Source organism: Oncorhynchus nerka, linkage group LG12 (assembly GCF_034236695.1).
Source record: "Oncorhynchus nerka isolate Pitt River linkage group LG12, Oner_Uvic_2.0, whole genome shotgun sequence".
Taxonomy (NCBI): domain Eukaryota; kingdom Metazoa; phylum Chordata; class Actinopteri; order Salmoniformes; family Salmonidae; genus Oncorhynchus; species Oncorhynchus nerka.
In genome coordinates this window covers 55,244,243-55,259,686 of record NC_088407.1, presented here as the reverse complement: position 1 = coordinate 55,259,686, position 15,444 = coordinate 55,244,243, and the positions used below count along the sequence as shown (strand labels likewise).

At 44.0% G+C, this 15,444-nt stretch overlaps 1 protein-coding gene across 5 annotated transcripts in view; it reads left to right on the top strand.

Annotated features, from left to right (window-relative positions):
* The window catches only part of LOC115138387 (palmitoyltransferase ZDHHC14-like), a 108,342-nt gene that overhangs the window by 64,735 nt on the left and 28,163 nt on the right, over positions 1-15,444 (top strand). For all 5 annotated transcript variants that reach the window (XM_065025655.1, XM_065025654.1, XM_065025653.1 and 2 more), the window contains one exon: positions 11,234-11,389. In XM_065025655.1, the coding sequence (XP_064881727.1) occupies positions 11,234-11,389 (156 nt within the window). The remainder of the gene's footprint in view (positions 1-11,233; positions 11,390-15,444) is intronic.

Below are 15,444 nucleotides of genomic sequence, written 5' to 3'. Positions count from 1 at the left end.
TCGAGACTTTAATGTCAGTCGCTATGCGTTATGACCACGTCAAAGCCAGTTCCCCAGAAATGGACTGAACTGAAACCTCCCTTAGTTTTTCACTAGTAACTAACAAAGCTAGGGAGGGTGGAAATGAATATCAGGATGTGTTCATCATAGCCAGCCGGGAGCAGAGAGATCAGTGAACCCTTGGGGCTGAGTAATGATTTCAAAACAGACCTACTTTACAGAGCTGTGTTTTCACTTCAGGAAAGTTAATCTCATTTCATTGTAGCACTTTTCCCTCAAGGAGCGCATTTGTTGTTCCTCGACCACGACACATTTGCATTCAGTCTGCATGGTTAATGCAGCACATGCAACAATGTTGATGACAACGATGCGGTTTTCACTTTGCTTCTTAATATAAATCCACTAGCGTTCTATAATTACAATATTAGTTTGTGTTTCACATCTGCAAATGGCTAGTTTGTCTTTTGTTAGCAACTTGGGCCGAAATTGTATTAGCAGCTAATACTAATCGCTAGTTACCTAGCAAATAAATGTACGGAGTCAGAACAAACATAATTAGCTATCCAGCATGATAATACCAGTGATGGTATGTTTGTGCAACAATATTTTCTAAATCAAAGAGGAATACGCAAAGCAAGAATATTTTACCTGCATGAAATAGCTAAGAGAAACCATTATAGGGTCCCATAGGAAACACTTATCAACACTTTGGTTCCTACCCTGTCACAATAACTCCTCTCTGGCATTTTTTGTTTGTTTTAAATTTTACCCTGTTTTCTCCCCAATTTCGTGGTATCCAATTGTTTAGTAGCTACTATCTTGTCTCATCGCTACAACTCCCGTACGGGCTCAGGAGAGACGAAGGTTGAAAGTCATGCGTCCTCCGATACCCAACCAAGCCGCAATGCTTCTTTAACACAGCGCGCATCCAACCCGGAAGCCAGCCGCACCAATGTGTCGGAGGAAACACTGTGCACCTGGCAACCTTGGTTAGCGCGCACTGCGCCCGGCCAGCCACAGGGGTAGCTGGTGCGCGATGAGACAAGGATATCCCTACCGGCAAACCCCTCCCTAACCCGGATGACGCTAGGCCAATTGTGCGTCGCCCCACGGACCTCCCGGTCACGACAGAGCGAACCCAGAGTCTCTGGTGGCACAGCTGGCGCTGTAGTACAGCGCCCTTAACCACTGCGCCACCCGGGAGGCTCTGGAATTTTAATTTGATGTCTTGTCAAACAACACTGTATTCAAAGTGCCCAATATTATATTCTAACTATAGAATTAGAATAATAATTATATTTCCATGATTCCAACAGCTCACCCAAGTGTTGCTCTAAATCGCAAGTCTAATCGCAATTGCAACATTTGGTTAGAAATAAGGCCTGGATTGTTAGCCTAGGGTGTGTGCCTGCAGCCTGGGGCAATAGGAAGTATATTTGTGTGTCATAGCAGATGCTCAGTGTTATCACCATTTGGAAACCCACTTTTGTTACCCACTGAAGAGAAAGTGCCCCACAAATAACTGTTTATCTGTCTGCGGAAGACTCAACATCCAGGACAGGAGTTATGTAATCAGCACGCACACACATACTCAGACAGTACCCCCCCCCCCCAACACACACACACACACACACACACACACACTCAAACAACATTTTATCAAAACCTACCCTACCTGATGTTTCTCCATGAATTTCAATCATTTTCTGTCCAGCCAGCATTGGTTTCCTCTGGGAGATGGTTTCCGGTCTCTCAGGTCTTTTGTTGGCTTGTCTTGAGGATTATGATTGGTCCCCCTGACGGGGAGATAAAAGGCTGTGTGATGAGTCCTTGTAGATGGAGCCGCATGGCACATCAATAGAGCTGCTGGGACAGTAATTGCAGCCAGTTGAATTTTACCAAATGGGTCCAGACAAAGAGAGAAAGAAAAGCATAACTTGTCGAGCAATTAGTGGCCTGGGTTGGCCTCTGCTGTTACTGATGGCCACCTACCTTCTGTATGCCTCTGCATACTGGACACACACACACGGACCACTGTACAGTATGCCTCTGCATGTGTCTGAGAGGCAGAGAGAGTGCCAACTCAGGGAAAGTGTCTGTCTGTGTTGTCCTGGTCTCCCTGTGGGGCCCATCGGCCTCATTACCTCTCATCATGCAGACAGACGTACAGGAACCAACAGCAGCTGCTGGGACTTCCTGTCCTGTACAGAGAATGCTCATACATAGTCACAAATAGCAGGGTGTCTTCTCCTTGTCCCTCATCTGCACTGATGTGAAAGGCACAGTCATAGAAGGCATCCACCATATAGATAGTCTCCTTTTAAAGCAGTCTCCCTGAGGATTTAAGTTGACACCAACTGCTTAGGGCACACAACTCCAGACTGACAAACTTATCCAGATTGACAGTCTTACGGGGGCTCGTTGGGACCGTTGCCTGAGTGGTGCCCAGCCCTGGAGCCCCCTGAAGAGAGAACAGTCTGACCTGAGTGTGGCTGACACACACACACACACACACAGTCTGAAATATGGAGGGATGGCCTGTCAAGATGAGATGAGGTCTGGAGTGTTTGGCTTGCTCCCCAGGGGTGTGAAAATAATGGACCTAATAATAGCCTATTGTGATGTTGACTTGACTTTCAGAAGTAAGCACTTGTATGTAGGCTACCCTTCTCTTTGTGTCGTTTAAAGTCCAGACTCTTAAGTCCGGTATCTCAGGTCATGGTCTTATTAAGCCTGAGGTAAGTGTTCTGTTGTGTTGTCAGTGAGTGAAGGTCCATCTGCTCATGCCCTGTTCTCATCCTCTACCTTTCACCTCCCTATCCCTGCAGGATAGCAATTACATTCTCTTTATACCCCGTCGAGATGGGCCTGTGTCTGGCAGACGCTTTGGCCGACATTGAATCCTCCTTGAGTCTCTCTTACTGTATGCCTCTCTGTGTGCTGGTTAGCTGTACCACTGCCCTCATCAACCCCTCTTATCACTACCGTCCTCCTTTCAGCCCCCATCCTAGATCCAAACTGGCCTAGATCCAAACTGTGAAATCTGGAATATTCTGCACGTTTCTTGGCGGTGTCTGAAGTAGAGGTTGCATATAATCCTGCGTTGCATATAATCAATGCGGTGCCTGTTAATTTATCATCGAATCACAGCCTACTTCATCTTCGCCCAACGGGTGATGATTTTAAAGAAGCGCATTCTCGAAAAATGTACCTAACCTTAAACATCAATGCCTTTCTTAAAATAATACACAGAAGTATATATATTTTTAAACCTGCATATTTAGTTAAAATAAATGAATGTTAGCAGGCAATATTAACTAGGGAAATTGTGTCACTTCTCTTGCGTAAAGGGCAAGCAGAGTCAGGGTATATGCAACAGTTTGGGCCACCTGGCTCGTTGCGAACTGTGAGCTAATTTGCATTTTTTCTTTACATAATTAGGACATAACATTGAAGTTTGTGCAATGTAAAAGCAATATTTAGACTTAGGGTTGCCACCCGTTCGATAAAATACGGAGCAGTTCTGTATTTCACTGAAAGAATAATTGTTTTGTTTTCGAAATGATAGTTTCCGGATTTGACCATATTAATGACCTAAGGCTCGTATTTCTGTGTTTACTATATTATAATTAAGTCCATGATTTGATATTTGATAGAGCAGTCTGACTGAGCGGTAGTAGGCAGCAGTAGGCTCATAAGCATTAATTCAAACAGCACTTTACTGCGTTTTGCCAGCAGCTCTTAGCAATGCTTGAAGCACAGCGCAGTTTATGACTTCAAGCCTATCAACTCCCGAGATTAGACTGGCAATACTAAAATGCCTAATAAGAACATCCAACAGTTAAAGGTGTATGAAATACAAATGGTATAGAGAGAAATAGTCAACGTGTAATAATTCCTATGATAACTACAACTTTAAACTTTTTTTTTTCCATGGCACATATTGCATTTTTACTTTCTTCTCCAACACCGTGCTTTTGCATTATTTAAACCAAATGTTTCATTATTTATTTGAGACTAAATAGATGTTATGTATTATATTAAGTTAACATAAGTGTTCATTGTTCATTCAGTATTGTTGTAATTGTTACATATATATATATACACTGCTCCAAAAAATTAAGGGAACACTAAAATAACACATCTTAGATCTGAATGAATGAAATATTCTTATTAAATACTTTTTTCTTTACATAGTTGAATGTGCTGACAACAAAATCACACTAAAATGATCAATGGAAATCAAATGTATCAACCCATGGAGGTCTGGATTTGGAGTCACACTCAAAATTAAAGTGGAAAATCACACTGCGGTGTTGGGCTGTAAGGACAACCCCCACCTGTGGACGTTGGGCCCTCATACCACCCTCATGGAGTCTGTTTCTGACCGTTTGAGCAGACACATGCACATTTGTGGCCTGCTGGAGGTCATTTTGCAGGGCTCTGGCAGTGCTCCTCCTGCTCCTCCTTGCACAAAGGCGGAGGTAGCGGTCCTGCTGCTGGGTTGTTGCCCTCCTACGGCCTCCTCCACGTCTCCTGATGTACTGGCCTGTCTCCTGGTAGCGCCTCCATGCTCTGGACACTACGCTGACAGACACAGCAAACCTTCTTGCCACAGCTCGCATTGATGTGCCATCCTGGATGAGCTGCACTACCTGAACCACTTGTGTGGGTTGTAGACTCCGTCTCATGCTACCACTAGAGTGAAAGCACCGCCAGCATTCAAAAGTGACCGAAACATCAGCCAGGAAGCATAGGAACTGAGAAGTGGTCTGTGGTCACCACCTGCAGAACCACTCCTTTATTGGGGGTGTCTTGCTAATTGCCTATAAGTTCCACCTGTTGTCTATTCCATTTGCACAACAGCATGTGAAATGTATTGTCAATCAGTGTTGCTTCCTAAGTGGACAGTTTAATTTCACAGAAGTGTGATTGACTTGGAGTTACATTGTGTTTAAGTGTTCCCTTTATTTTTTTGAGCAGTGTATATATAGCAGATAAAAAAAAGGCATGTATGTATGTATGTATGTATGTATGTATGTATGTACTGTATGTATGTAAGATATCGATTAAAATCAGCTTTTTTTGGACCTCCAATAATCGATATCGGCGTTGAAAAATCCTAATCGGTCGACCTCTAGTCTGTAGTGTGAACATACAGTCAACTAGAAGTTGTGTCTGAGAGCGGAGCGGAAGGGAGCACCTCAGACGGATAACGGGTTAACCTCTAGCGTCAAGCAATCCCGTATCCGGGAACGTAATCATAGCCTCAAGCTCATTACCATAACGCAACATTTACATTTACATTTAAGTCATTTAGCAGACGCTCTTATCCAGAGCGACTTACAAATTGGTGCATTCACCTTATGACATCCAGTGGAACAGCCACTTTACAATAGTGCATCTAAATCTTTTAAGGGGGGAGGTACCGAGATGAGATCCTCAGACCCCTTGTGAGACCATATGCTGGTGCGGTTGGCCCTGGGTTCCTCCTAAAGCAAGACAATGCTAGACCTCATGTGGCTGGAGTGTGTCAGCAGTTCCTGCAAGAGGAAGGCATTGATGCTATGGACTGGGCCGCCCGACTGGGCCGCCCGTTTCCTATTCATGAAAATCGCAAATGAAATGAAATAAATATATTGAAACACAAGCTTAGCCTTTTGTTAACAACACTGTCATCTCAGATTTTCAAATTATGCTTTAACCAAAGCTACACAAGCATTTGTGTAAGAGTATTGATAGCCTAGCATAGCATTAAGCCTAGCATTCAGCAGGCAACATTTTCACAAAAACAAGAAAAGCATTCAAATAAAATAATTTACCTTTGAAGCACTTCGGATGTTTTCAATGACGAGACTCAGTTAGATAGCAAATGTTCATTTTTTTCCAAAAATATTATTTGTGTAAGAGAAATAGCTCAGTTTTGTTCATCACGTTTAGCTAAGAAAAAACCCCGAAAATGCAGTCACTTACAACGCCAAACTTTTTTCCAAATTAGCTCCATAATATCGACAGAAACATGGCAAACGTTGTTTAGAATCAATCCTCAAGGTGTTTTTCACATATCTATTCGATAATCTATCAGTGGTGGCAGCTGGCTTCTCATCAGAAGAAAATGGAAAATACTGCAGCTGGAGATTACGCAATAATTGCGACGGAGGACACCAAGCGACCACCTGGTAAATGTAGTCTCTTATGGTCAATCTTCCAATGATATGCCTACAAATACGTCACAATGCTGCAGACACCTTGGGGAAAACGTGGAAAAGGTAAGCTGACTCCTAGCTCCTCCACAGCCATATAAGGAGTCACTGCCATGAGGCGGTTTTAAAAAAATGCGGCACTTCCTGATTGTATTTTTATCTGGGTTTTTTCTGTAACATCAGTTCTGTGGCACTCACAGACAATATCTTTGCAGTTTTGGAAACGGCAGAGTTTTCTTTCCAAAGCTGTCAATTATATGCATAGTCGAGCATCTTTTCGTGACAAAATATCTTGTTTAAAACGTTCCCGTTTCATCCAAAAATTAAAAGAGCGCCCCCTATATCGAAGAAGTTAACAGGCAATTATTGAGCCTGGGTTTTCTTATGAGTTGATTAGACATACTTTTGTTCATCGTCCTGTTTTATTTGTTTTTGTAAATACTTGTACAGTCGCCTGCTTAGTATCTTCGTTTGTTAGTAAAAGCCTCAACCTGGGCAAGATAAACCACATCTTCCTCGTATGCCTCCTCACTGTTAAAATCCTACCGCATGGTTGACCTCACAGCTATACTTACTGTTAGCTGTCCTTGTTTGTAGGTTCATCTTTCATCTTACAGTACATGTTGATACAGTGGTAGCTGGCCAGTGGTTTTCCAGTTGATGCTGGTGGTCTAGTTGACTGAAAGGAAAGAGTAATGAATGTGAGAATTGGTAGCAGTTGTCTGGGCTCCTTGCCCAGTCATTCCATGAACATTTCATTAGTTGTTCTTCACAGACTATGGTGTTGTGCTCACTAAGCACTAGGGAGATTTTAATGTTTGTGAGGCTAGATGTGACTTTCATAATCATTATGCTGCAATGCTTTTTTCATTTTAGAGGCGACTTGATTGCCTCAAATGGACGCGGTTGGCTTAGACTGTTGACAACATGTAAACTACATTGAGTATACCAAACATTAAGAACACTCCTAATATTGAGTTGCACCCCCCCTCCTTTTTGCCCTCAGATCAGCTTCAATTCTTCGGGACATGGCCTCTACAAGGGGTCTAAAGCATTCCAGCATTCTTCCCACAGTTGTGTCAAGTTGGCTAGATGTCATTTGGGTGGTGGATTTTTCTTGATACACACAGGAAACTGTTGATAATGAAAATCCCAGCAGCTTTGCAGTTCTTGACACAAATCGTTGCGCCTGGCACCTACTACCATACCCAGTTCAAAGGCACTTAAATATTTTGTCTTGCCCATTCATTCTCGGAATGGCACACACACTATCCATGTCTCAAGGCTTAAAAATAATGTTTTAACCTGTCTACTCCCCTTTATTTACATTGATTGAAGTGGATCAATAAGTGATCATAGCTTTCACCTGGATCGACTTGGTCAGTCTGTCATGGAAAGAGCAGGTGTTCTTAATGTTTTGTACACTCAGTGTATATTTTTGTCTCCAAATCTTTATTTAAAACAAATACATTTGCACAATAAGCACTTGTCTCTCAAATACATCATTACAGTTGTTGGTTATACGATCACGTATATCCTACCTACGGGACATTAAAAACTGTAATATCTTAGGCTTCACCGAGTTGTGGCTGAACGACGACATAAATAACATACAGCTGGTGGGTTGTAAGTTTTTTCGTCAGGATAGAATAGCGGCCTTTGGTCAGACAAGGGGTGTCGGTCTATGTATATTTGTAAACAACAACTGGTGCGCGAAATCTAAGGAAGTCTCGCGGTTTTGCTCACCTGAGGTAGAGTATCTCATGATAAGCTGTAGACCACACTATTTACTTAGAGTTTTTATCTGTATTTTTCGTAGCTGTCTACATACCACTACAAACAGATGCTGGCACAAAGACCACACTCAATGAGCTGTATACGGCCATAAGTAAACAGGAAAACTCTCACCCAGAGGTGGCTCTCCTAGTGTCCGGGGACTTCAATGCAGGAAAAATAATCACTTTTACCTCATTTCTATCAGCATGTTCAATGTGCAACCAGAGTGGAAAAAACTCTAGACCACCTTTACTCCACACACAGAGACTCGTACAAAGCTTACCCTCCATTTGGCAAATCTGATCATAATTCTATCCTCCTGATTCCTGCTTACAAGCAAAACCTAAAGGAGGAAGCATCAGAGACTCGGTCAATAAGAAAGTGGTCAGATGAAGCAGATGCTAAGCTACAGGACTGTTTAGCTAGCACATACTGGAATATGTTACGGGATTCTTCCGATGGCATTGAGGAGTACACCACATCAGTCACTGGCTTCATCAATAAGGGCATCGATGACGTTGTCCCCACAGTGACCGTACGTACATTCCAGAAGCCATGGATTACAGGAAACATCCGCACTGAGCTAAAGGGTAGATCTGCCGCTAACCCGGAAGCTTATAAGAAATCCCGCTATGCTGTCCGAAGAACCATCAAACAGGAAAAGTGTCAATACAGGACTAAGATTGAATCGTACTACACCAGCTCTAACGCTCGTCGGATGTGTTAGGGCTTGCAAATCGTTACGACTATAAAGGGAAGCACAGCCGCGAGCTGCCCAGTGACACAAGCCTACCAGACTAGCTAAATTACTTCTATGCTCTCTTTGAGGCAAGCAACACTGAAACATGCATGAGGGCATCGGCTGTTCCGGACGACTGTGATCGGCTGAGAGTAAGATCTTTAAACAGGTCAATATTCACAAGGCTGCAGGGCCAGACAGATTACCAGGACGTGTACTCTGAGCATGCTGTGACCAACTGGCAAGTGTCTTCACTGACATTTTCAACCTCTCCCTGTCTGAGTGTAATACCAACATGTTTCAAGCAGACCACCATAGTTACTAAGGTAACCTGCCTAAATGACTACCGACCCGTAGCACTCACGTCTATAGCCATGAAGTGCTTTGAAAGGCTGGTCATGGCTCACATCAACACCATTATCCCAGAAACCCTAGACCCACTCCAATTTGCATACCACCCCAAAAGATCCATAGATGATGCAATCTCTATTGCCCTCCACACTGTCCTTTCACACCTGGACAAAAGGAACACCTATGTGAGAATGCTATTCATTGACTACAGCTCAGCGTTCAACACCATAGTGCCCTCAAAGCTCATCACTAAGCCTAGGACCCTGGGACTAAACACCTCCCTTTGCAACTGGATCCTGGACTTCCTGATGGGCCACCCCCAGGTGGTAAGGTTAGGTAACAACACATACACCACACTGATCCTCAACACGGGGCCCCTCAGGGGTGCGTGCTCAAATCCCTTCCTTTAATCCCGTTTTTTTTCATGACTGCATGGCCAGGCACGACTCCCAAGACCATCATTAAGTTTGCCGATGACAGTGGTAGGCCTGATCAACGACAAGACAGCCTATAGGGAGGTCAGAGACCTGGCCGTTTGGTGCCAGGACAACAACCTCCCTCTCAAAGTATTGCCCCCTCTTTTATGTTGCTACTCTCCATTTATTATCTATGCATAGTCACTTTAATAACTCTACCTACATGTACATATTACCTCAATTACCTCGACTAACCGGTAGCCCGCACATTGACTCTGTACTGGTACCCCCTGTATATAGCCTCGCTATTGTTATTTTACTGCTGCTCTTTAATCGTTTGTTACTTCTTTTAAAAAACTTTTTTTTTTTCTTAACTGCATTGTTGGTTAAGGGCTTGTAAGTAAGCATTTCACTGTTGTATTCGGCGCATGTGACATAACATTTGATTTGGTTAGCTAGCTAGTTATTTTTTGCCATATTAGCATAGACATGACACAAAGACATGGTATCAATAATAAAATACAAACTGAAACGAGCCACCTATGAATCCCCACATGGCAGCTTGTCATTGTTGCTAGCTATCTGACCGCTCAGAATCCTAATAAAGCACGCCTTCTGGCCACCGATGCGTATGCATCATTTTTTATTTTTTATAGACGTCAACACAATAACCCTAGTGGAGAATGACAGGAGTTCTTCAGAATATTATCCGCCAGTGTTGCAATAGAATAATGTTGAGCGGGCTCTCTTTACTGAGCTCTTTATTGAGCTTTATTGAGTGTGTGTGATTGTACCACACGGCGTATGAATGGTATGCAGTTCAGCTCAGCAACTTCTTCTGGGCTTTCTACTCTCTTTGTTGGAAGCGCTCTTTGATGGATGGTGAGATACTAATTCTCCTTCTGCTCATTCACTCACTCAGTGTTTGACTCTATCCCTCTTTCTGTAGAGAGGAGGAGAGGATGATGAGGCTGCGTTGATCGCACTGAACATGGGCTGAAAAGGGATGTGCTTTTCTTGTTGAGTTGCGTACACATACACACCACTCCAGCTCTGCCACTGGGCTCAGAGGCACACCATGATCTACACACACACACAAGAGAGAGCTATAGAAAAGAGCATGGGAGTAATGGGGAATTGGTTATACCGTTTATGCTTTTGAAATTACCATAATCATCCTCCCAACAACATCTCCCCTCATCATGTCAATCATCCTCTCTGTTAGAAAGCTGTTTGACACCACTCTGAGGGGAAAAGCATGCGTTTCTGCAGAGAAAACAACCAGTTTGCTGAGACATTCATTGCGACCAGAGAGCAGAGAAGAAGGGCATGTTGCTCTGAGCAGGTTAGAACAGTCACAGTGTGACGTCATGAGAGAAGGCGCCGAGCAGTTAGACTTCTCTGGCTCTTTCTGCTTCCAGAGCCAGACATGAATGAACCAACATATTTGAAAAGGCTTTTCACTTCTGCTTTTATCATGACCAGTACTATACAAACTATACGAACCAATAGGTCTACTTGACAGTCACAGTTCCATATTGACTTCATTTTTGGTTCCTGTACCGCTCTACAGTGCCAGCTCTTTGCTGGATAGTACTACCCTCCTCCCATACTGTGTAACTATCCAACTCTTCAAAAGCATAATTTGGCATGACAATGAATGAGGCTAGGATTGCAGCGTATTGTTTGCCAAATTGAATAACCATGTGATTTTGAGGCTAATGATACCCACTTCTTCTCCCTGACAGACGTAGCCAACGGTTCCAGTTCGGGTTACCGGCCGCCCCCCAGGACGAGAGAGGTGGTCATCAATGGGCAGACGGTCAAGCTCAAGTACTGCTTCACCTGTAAGATCTTCAGACCACCGCGTGCCTCTCACTGCAGCCTTTGTGACAACTGTGTCGGTGAGTCATCTTGTTAGGACCGCACACATGCTGGGACGGTGTGCGGACTGAAGGAGAAGTGGGTGTGTTTGCTTATGTGTACATATATATTTTTTTAATTTCACCTTTATTTAACCAGGTAGGCCAGTTGAGATCAAGTTCTCATTTACAACTGCAACCTGGCCAAGACAAAGCAACGACGAAAACAACAACACAGAGTTACACATAAACAAACGTACAGTCAATAACACAATAGAAAAGAAAAATAGAAAAATCTATGTACTGTGTGTGCAAGTGTAGAAGAGTAGGGAGGTAGGCAATAAATAGGCCATAGAGGCGGAATAATGACAATTTAGCATTAACACTGGAGTGATCGATGTGCAGATGATGATGTGCAAGTAGAGATACTGGGGTGCAAAAGAGCTTGAGGGTAAGTAATAATATGGGGATGAGGTAGTTGGATGGGCTATTTACAGATTGGCTGTGTACAGGTACAGTGATTGGTGAGCTGCTCTGACAGCTGATGCTTAAAGTTAGAGAGGGAGATATAAGACTCCAGCTTCAGTGATTTTTGCAATCCATTCCAGTCATTGGCAGCAGAGAACTGGAAGGAAAGGTGGCCAAAGGAAGTGTTGGTTTTGTGGATGACCAGTGCAATATACCTGCTGGAGCGTGCGCTACGCGTGGGTGTTGCTATGGTGACCAGTGAGCTGAGACGAGGCTGGGCTTTACCTAGCAAAGACTTATAGATGACCTGGAGCTAGTGGGTTTGGCGACAAATATGTAGTGGGGGCCAGCCAACGAGAGCATACAGGTCACATTGGTGCGTAGTATATGGGGCTTTGGTGACAAAACGGATGGCACTGTGATAGACTACATCCAGTTTGCTGAGTAGAGTGTTGGAGGCTATTTTGTAAATTACATCACTGAAGTCAAGGATCGGTAGGATAGTCCATTTTACAAGGGTATGTTTGGCAGCATGAGTGAAGGATGCTTTGTTGCGAAATAGGAAGCTGATTCTAAATTTAATATATATATTTTTTTTTACTAGCTTTTAAGAGCAGTTGGAGGCCAAGGAAGGAGTGTTGTATGGCATTGAAGCTCGTTTGGAGGTTTGTTAACACTGTGTCCAAAGAAGGGCCAGATTTATACAGTATGGTGTCGTCTGCGTAAAGGTGGATCAGAGAATCACCAGCAGCAAGAGCGACATCATTGATGTATACAGGGAAAAGAGTTAGCCTGAGAATTGAACCCTGTGGCACCCCTATAGACTGCCAGAGGTCTGGACAACAGGCCCTCCGATTTGACACACTGAACTCTGTCTGAGAAGTAGTTGGTGAACCAGGCGAGGCAGTCATTTGAGAAGCCAAGGCTGTTGAGTCTGCTGATAAGAATATGGTGATTGACAGAGTCGAAAGCCTTGGCCAGGTCCATGAAGACTGCTGCACAGTACTGTCTTTTATCGATGGCGGTTATGATATTGTTTAGGACCTTGAGCGTGGCTGAGGTGCACCCATGATCAGCTCGGAAACCAGATTGCATAGTGGAGAAGGTACGGTGGGTTTCAAAATGGTCGGTGAACTGTTTATTATCTTGGCTTTCAAAGATTTCAAAAAGGCATGGCAGGAAGGATAAAGGTCTATAACAGATGTTGGCCGGGGTAGGGGTAGCCAGGTGGAAAGCGTGGCCAGCCGTAGAAAAAATGCTTTTTGAAATGATCGATTTATCGTAGATTTATCAATGGTGACAGAGCTTCCTATCCTCAGTGCAGTGGGCAGCTGGGAGGAGGTGCTTTTATTCTCCATGGACTTTATAATGTCCCAAAACGTTTTGGAATTAGTGCACAGGAAGCACATTTCTGTTTGAAAAAGCTAGCCTTAGCTTTTCTAACTGACTGTGTATATTGGTTCCTGACTTCCCTGAAAAGTTGCATATCGCGGGGCCTATTCGATGCTAATGCAGAATGCCACAGGATGTTTTGTGCTGTTCAAGGGCAGTCAAGTCTGGAGTGAACCAAGAGCTATATCTGTTCTTAGTTCTACATTTTTTTTGAATGGGGCATGCTTATTTAAGATGGAGAGGAATGCACTACTTAAGAACAACGAGGCATCCTCTACTGACGGGATGAGGTCAGGGAAGTGTTTCAGGGAGCGTTTGACAGTGATGAGGGGTGGTCGTTTGACCGCGAACCCATTACACATGCAGGCAGTGATCGCTGAGATCCTGGTTGAAGACAGGAGGGCAATTTTGTCAGGATGATATCTTAGAGGTTGCCCATGGTTATGGATTTAGGGTTGTGCCTGGTAGGTTCCTTGATCATTTGGGGGAGATTGAGGGCATCTAGCTTAGATTGTAGGACCTCCAGGGTGTTCAGCATGTCCCAGTTTAGGTCACCTAACAGTACGAACTCTGAAGATAGATGGGGGGGGGGGCGATCAATTCACATACGGTGTCTAGGGCACAGCTGGGGGCTGAAGGGGGTCTATAACAAGCGGCAATGGTGAGAGACTTTATTTCTGGAAAGGTTGATTTTTAAAAGTAGAAGCTCGAGTTGTTTGGGCACCGACCTGTATAGTATGACAGAACTCTGCAGGCTATCTCTGCAGTAGATTGCAACTCCGCCCCCTTTGGCAGTTCTATCTTGTCGGAAAATGTTATAGTTAGGGATTTTTGGTGGCCTTCCTAAGCCAGGATTCAGACACGGCTAGGACATCAGGGTTGGCGGAGTGTGCTAAAGCAGTGAGTAAAACAAGCTTAGGGAGGATGCTTCTAAAGTTAACATGCATGAAACCAATGCTTTTACGGTTACAGAACAAACGAGAGCGCCTGGCGAATGGGAGTGATGCTGGGAGCTGCAGGGCCTGGGTTAACCTCTACATCACCAGAGGAGGAGTAGGATAAGAGGACAGGTTAAACGAACTGGTCGTCTAATGCGTTCGGAACAGAGAGTAAAAGGAGCAGATTTCTGGGCGCGGAATAATAGTTTCAAGGCATAATGTACAGACAAGGGATGTGAGTACAGTGGGGGTAATTTTACCTTTATTTAACTAGGCAAGTCAGTTAAGAACAAATTCTTATTTTCAATGACGGCCTAGGAACAGTTCAGGGGCAGAACGACAGATTTGTACCTTGTCAGCTCGGGGGTTTGAACTTGCAACCTTCCGGTTACTAGTCCAATGCTGTAACCACTAGGCTACCCTGCCACCCCGAAAAGCCTAGGCATTGCGTGACGATGAGAGAGGTTTTGTCTCTGGAGGCACAATTTAAGCCAGGTGAGGTCACCTGGGGGGTGGAAAAAAAGGGCTAGCTAAGGCATATTGAGCAGGGCTGGAGGCTGTACAGTTAAATAAGAAATAAATCAATAACCAAAACAGCAATAGACGAGGCATATTGACATTAGGGTGAGGCACGTGTAGCCGAGTGTTCATAGGGTCCAGTGAGTAGCTAGGCGAGCTTGAGGCACGGCGATTCAGACAGCTAGCAGGCCGGGAGATGGTCCTAGCTTGAGGCTAGTTCCAGGTGCTTGCTTTGGGACAGAGACGTTAGCCAGGAGTAGCCACTCGGATAGCAGCTAGCTAGCTGCGATGATCCGGAGTAAAGGTTCAGATCTTGCGGTAGGAATCCAGAGATGTGGTAGAGAAAAAGCAGTCCAATATGCTCTGGGTTGATATCGCGCTGTGCAGACTGGCAGGAATTGACCGGGCTGAGGCTGGCAGATGTCGGAGTTAACGGTAATGACCGCTAGCAGTGGTTAACTGACTACTAGCTAGTAGCTAGTAGGAGGTTCTGGTTCTAAAGTATAAAAATAGCAGATCTGTACCACATTGGTTGAGGCGGGTTGCAGGAGAGCACGTTCAGTCTGTAGATGGAAATTGTAATAAAAAAATTTATATGAAGAAAAATTATATACACTGTTCAAAAAAAATAAAGGGAACACTTAATCAACACAATGTAACTCCAAGTCAATCACACTTCTGTGAAATCAAACTGTCCACTTAGGAAGCAACACTGATTGACAATAAATTTCACATGCTGTTGTGCAAATGGAATAGACAACAGATGGAAATTATAGGCAA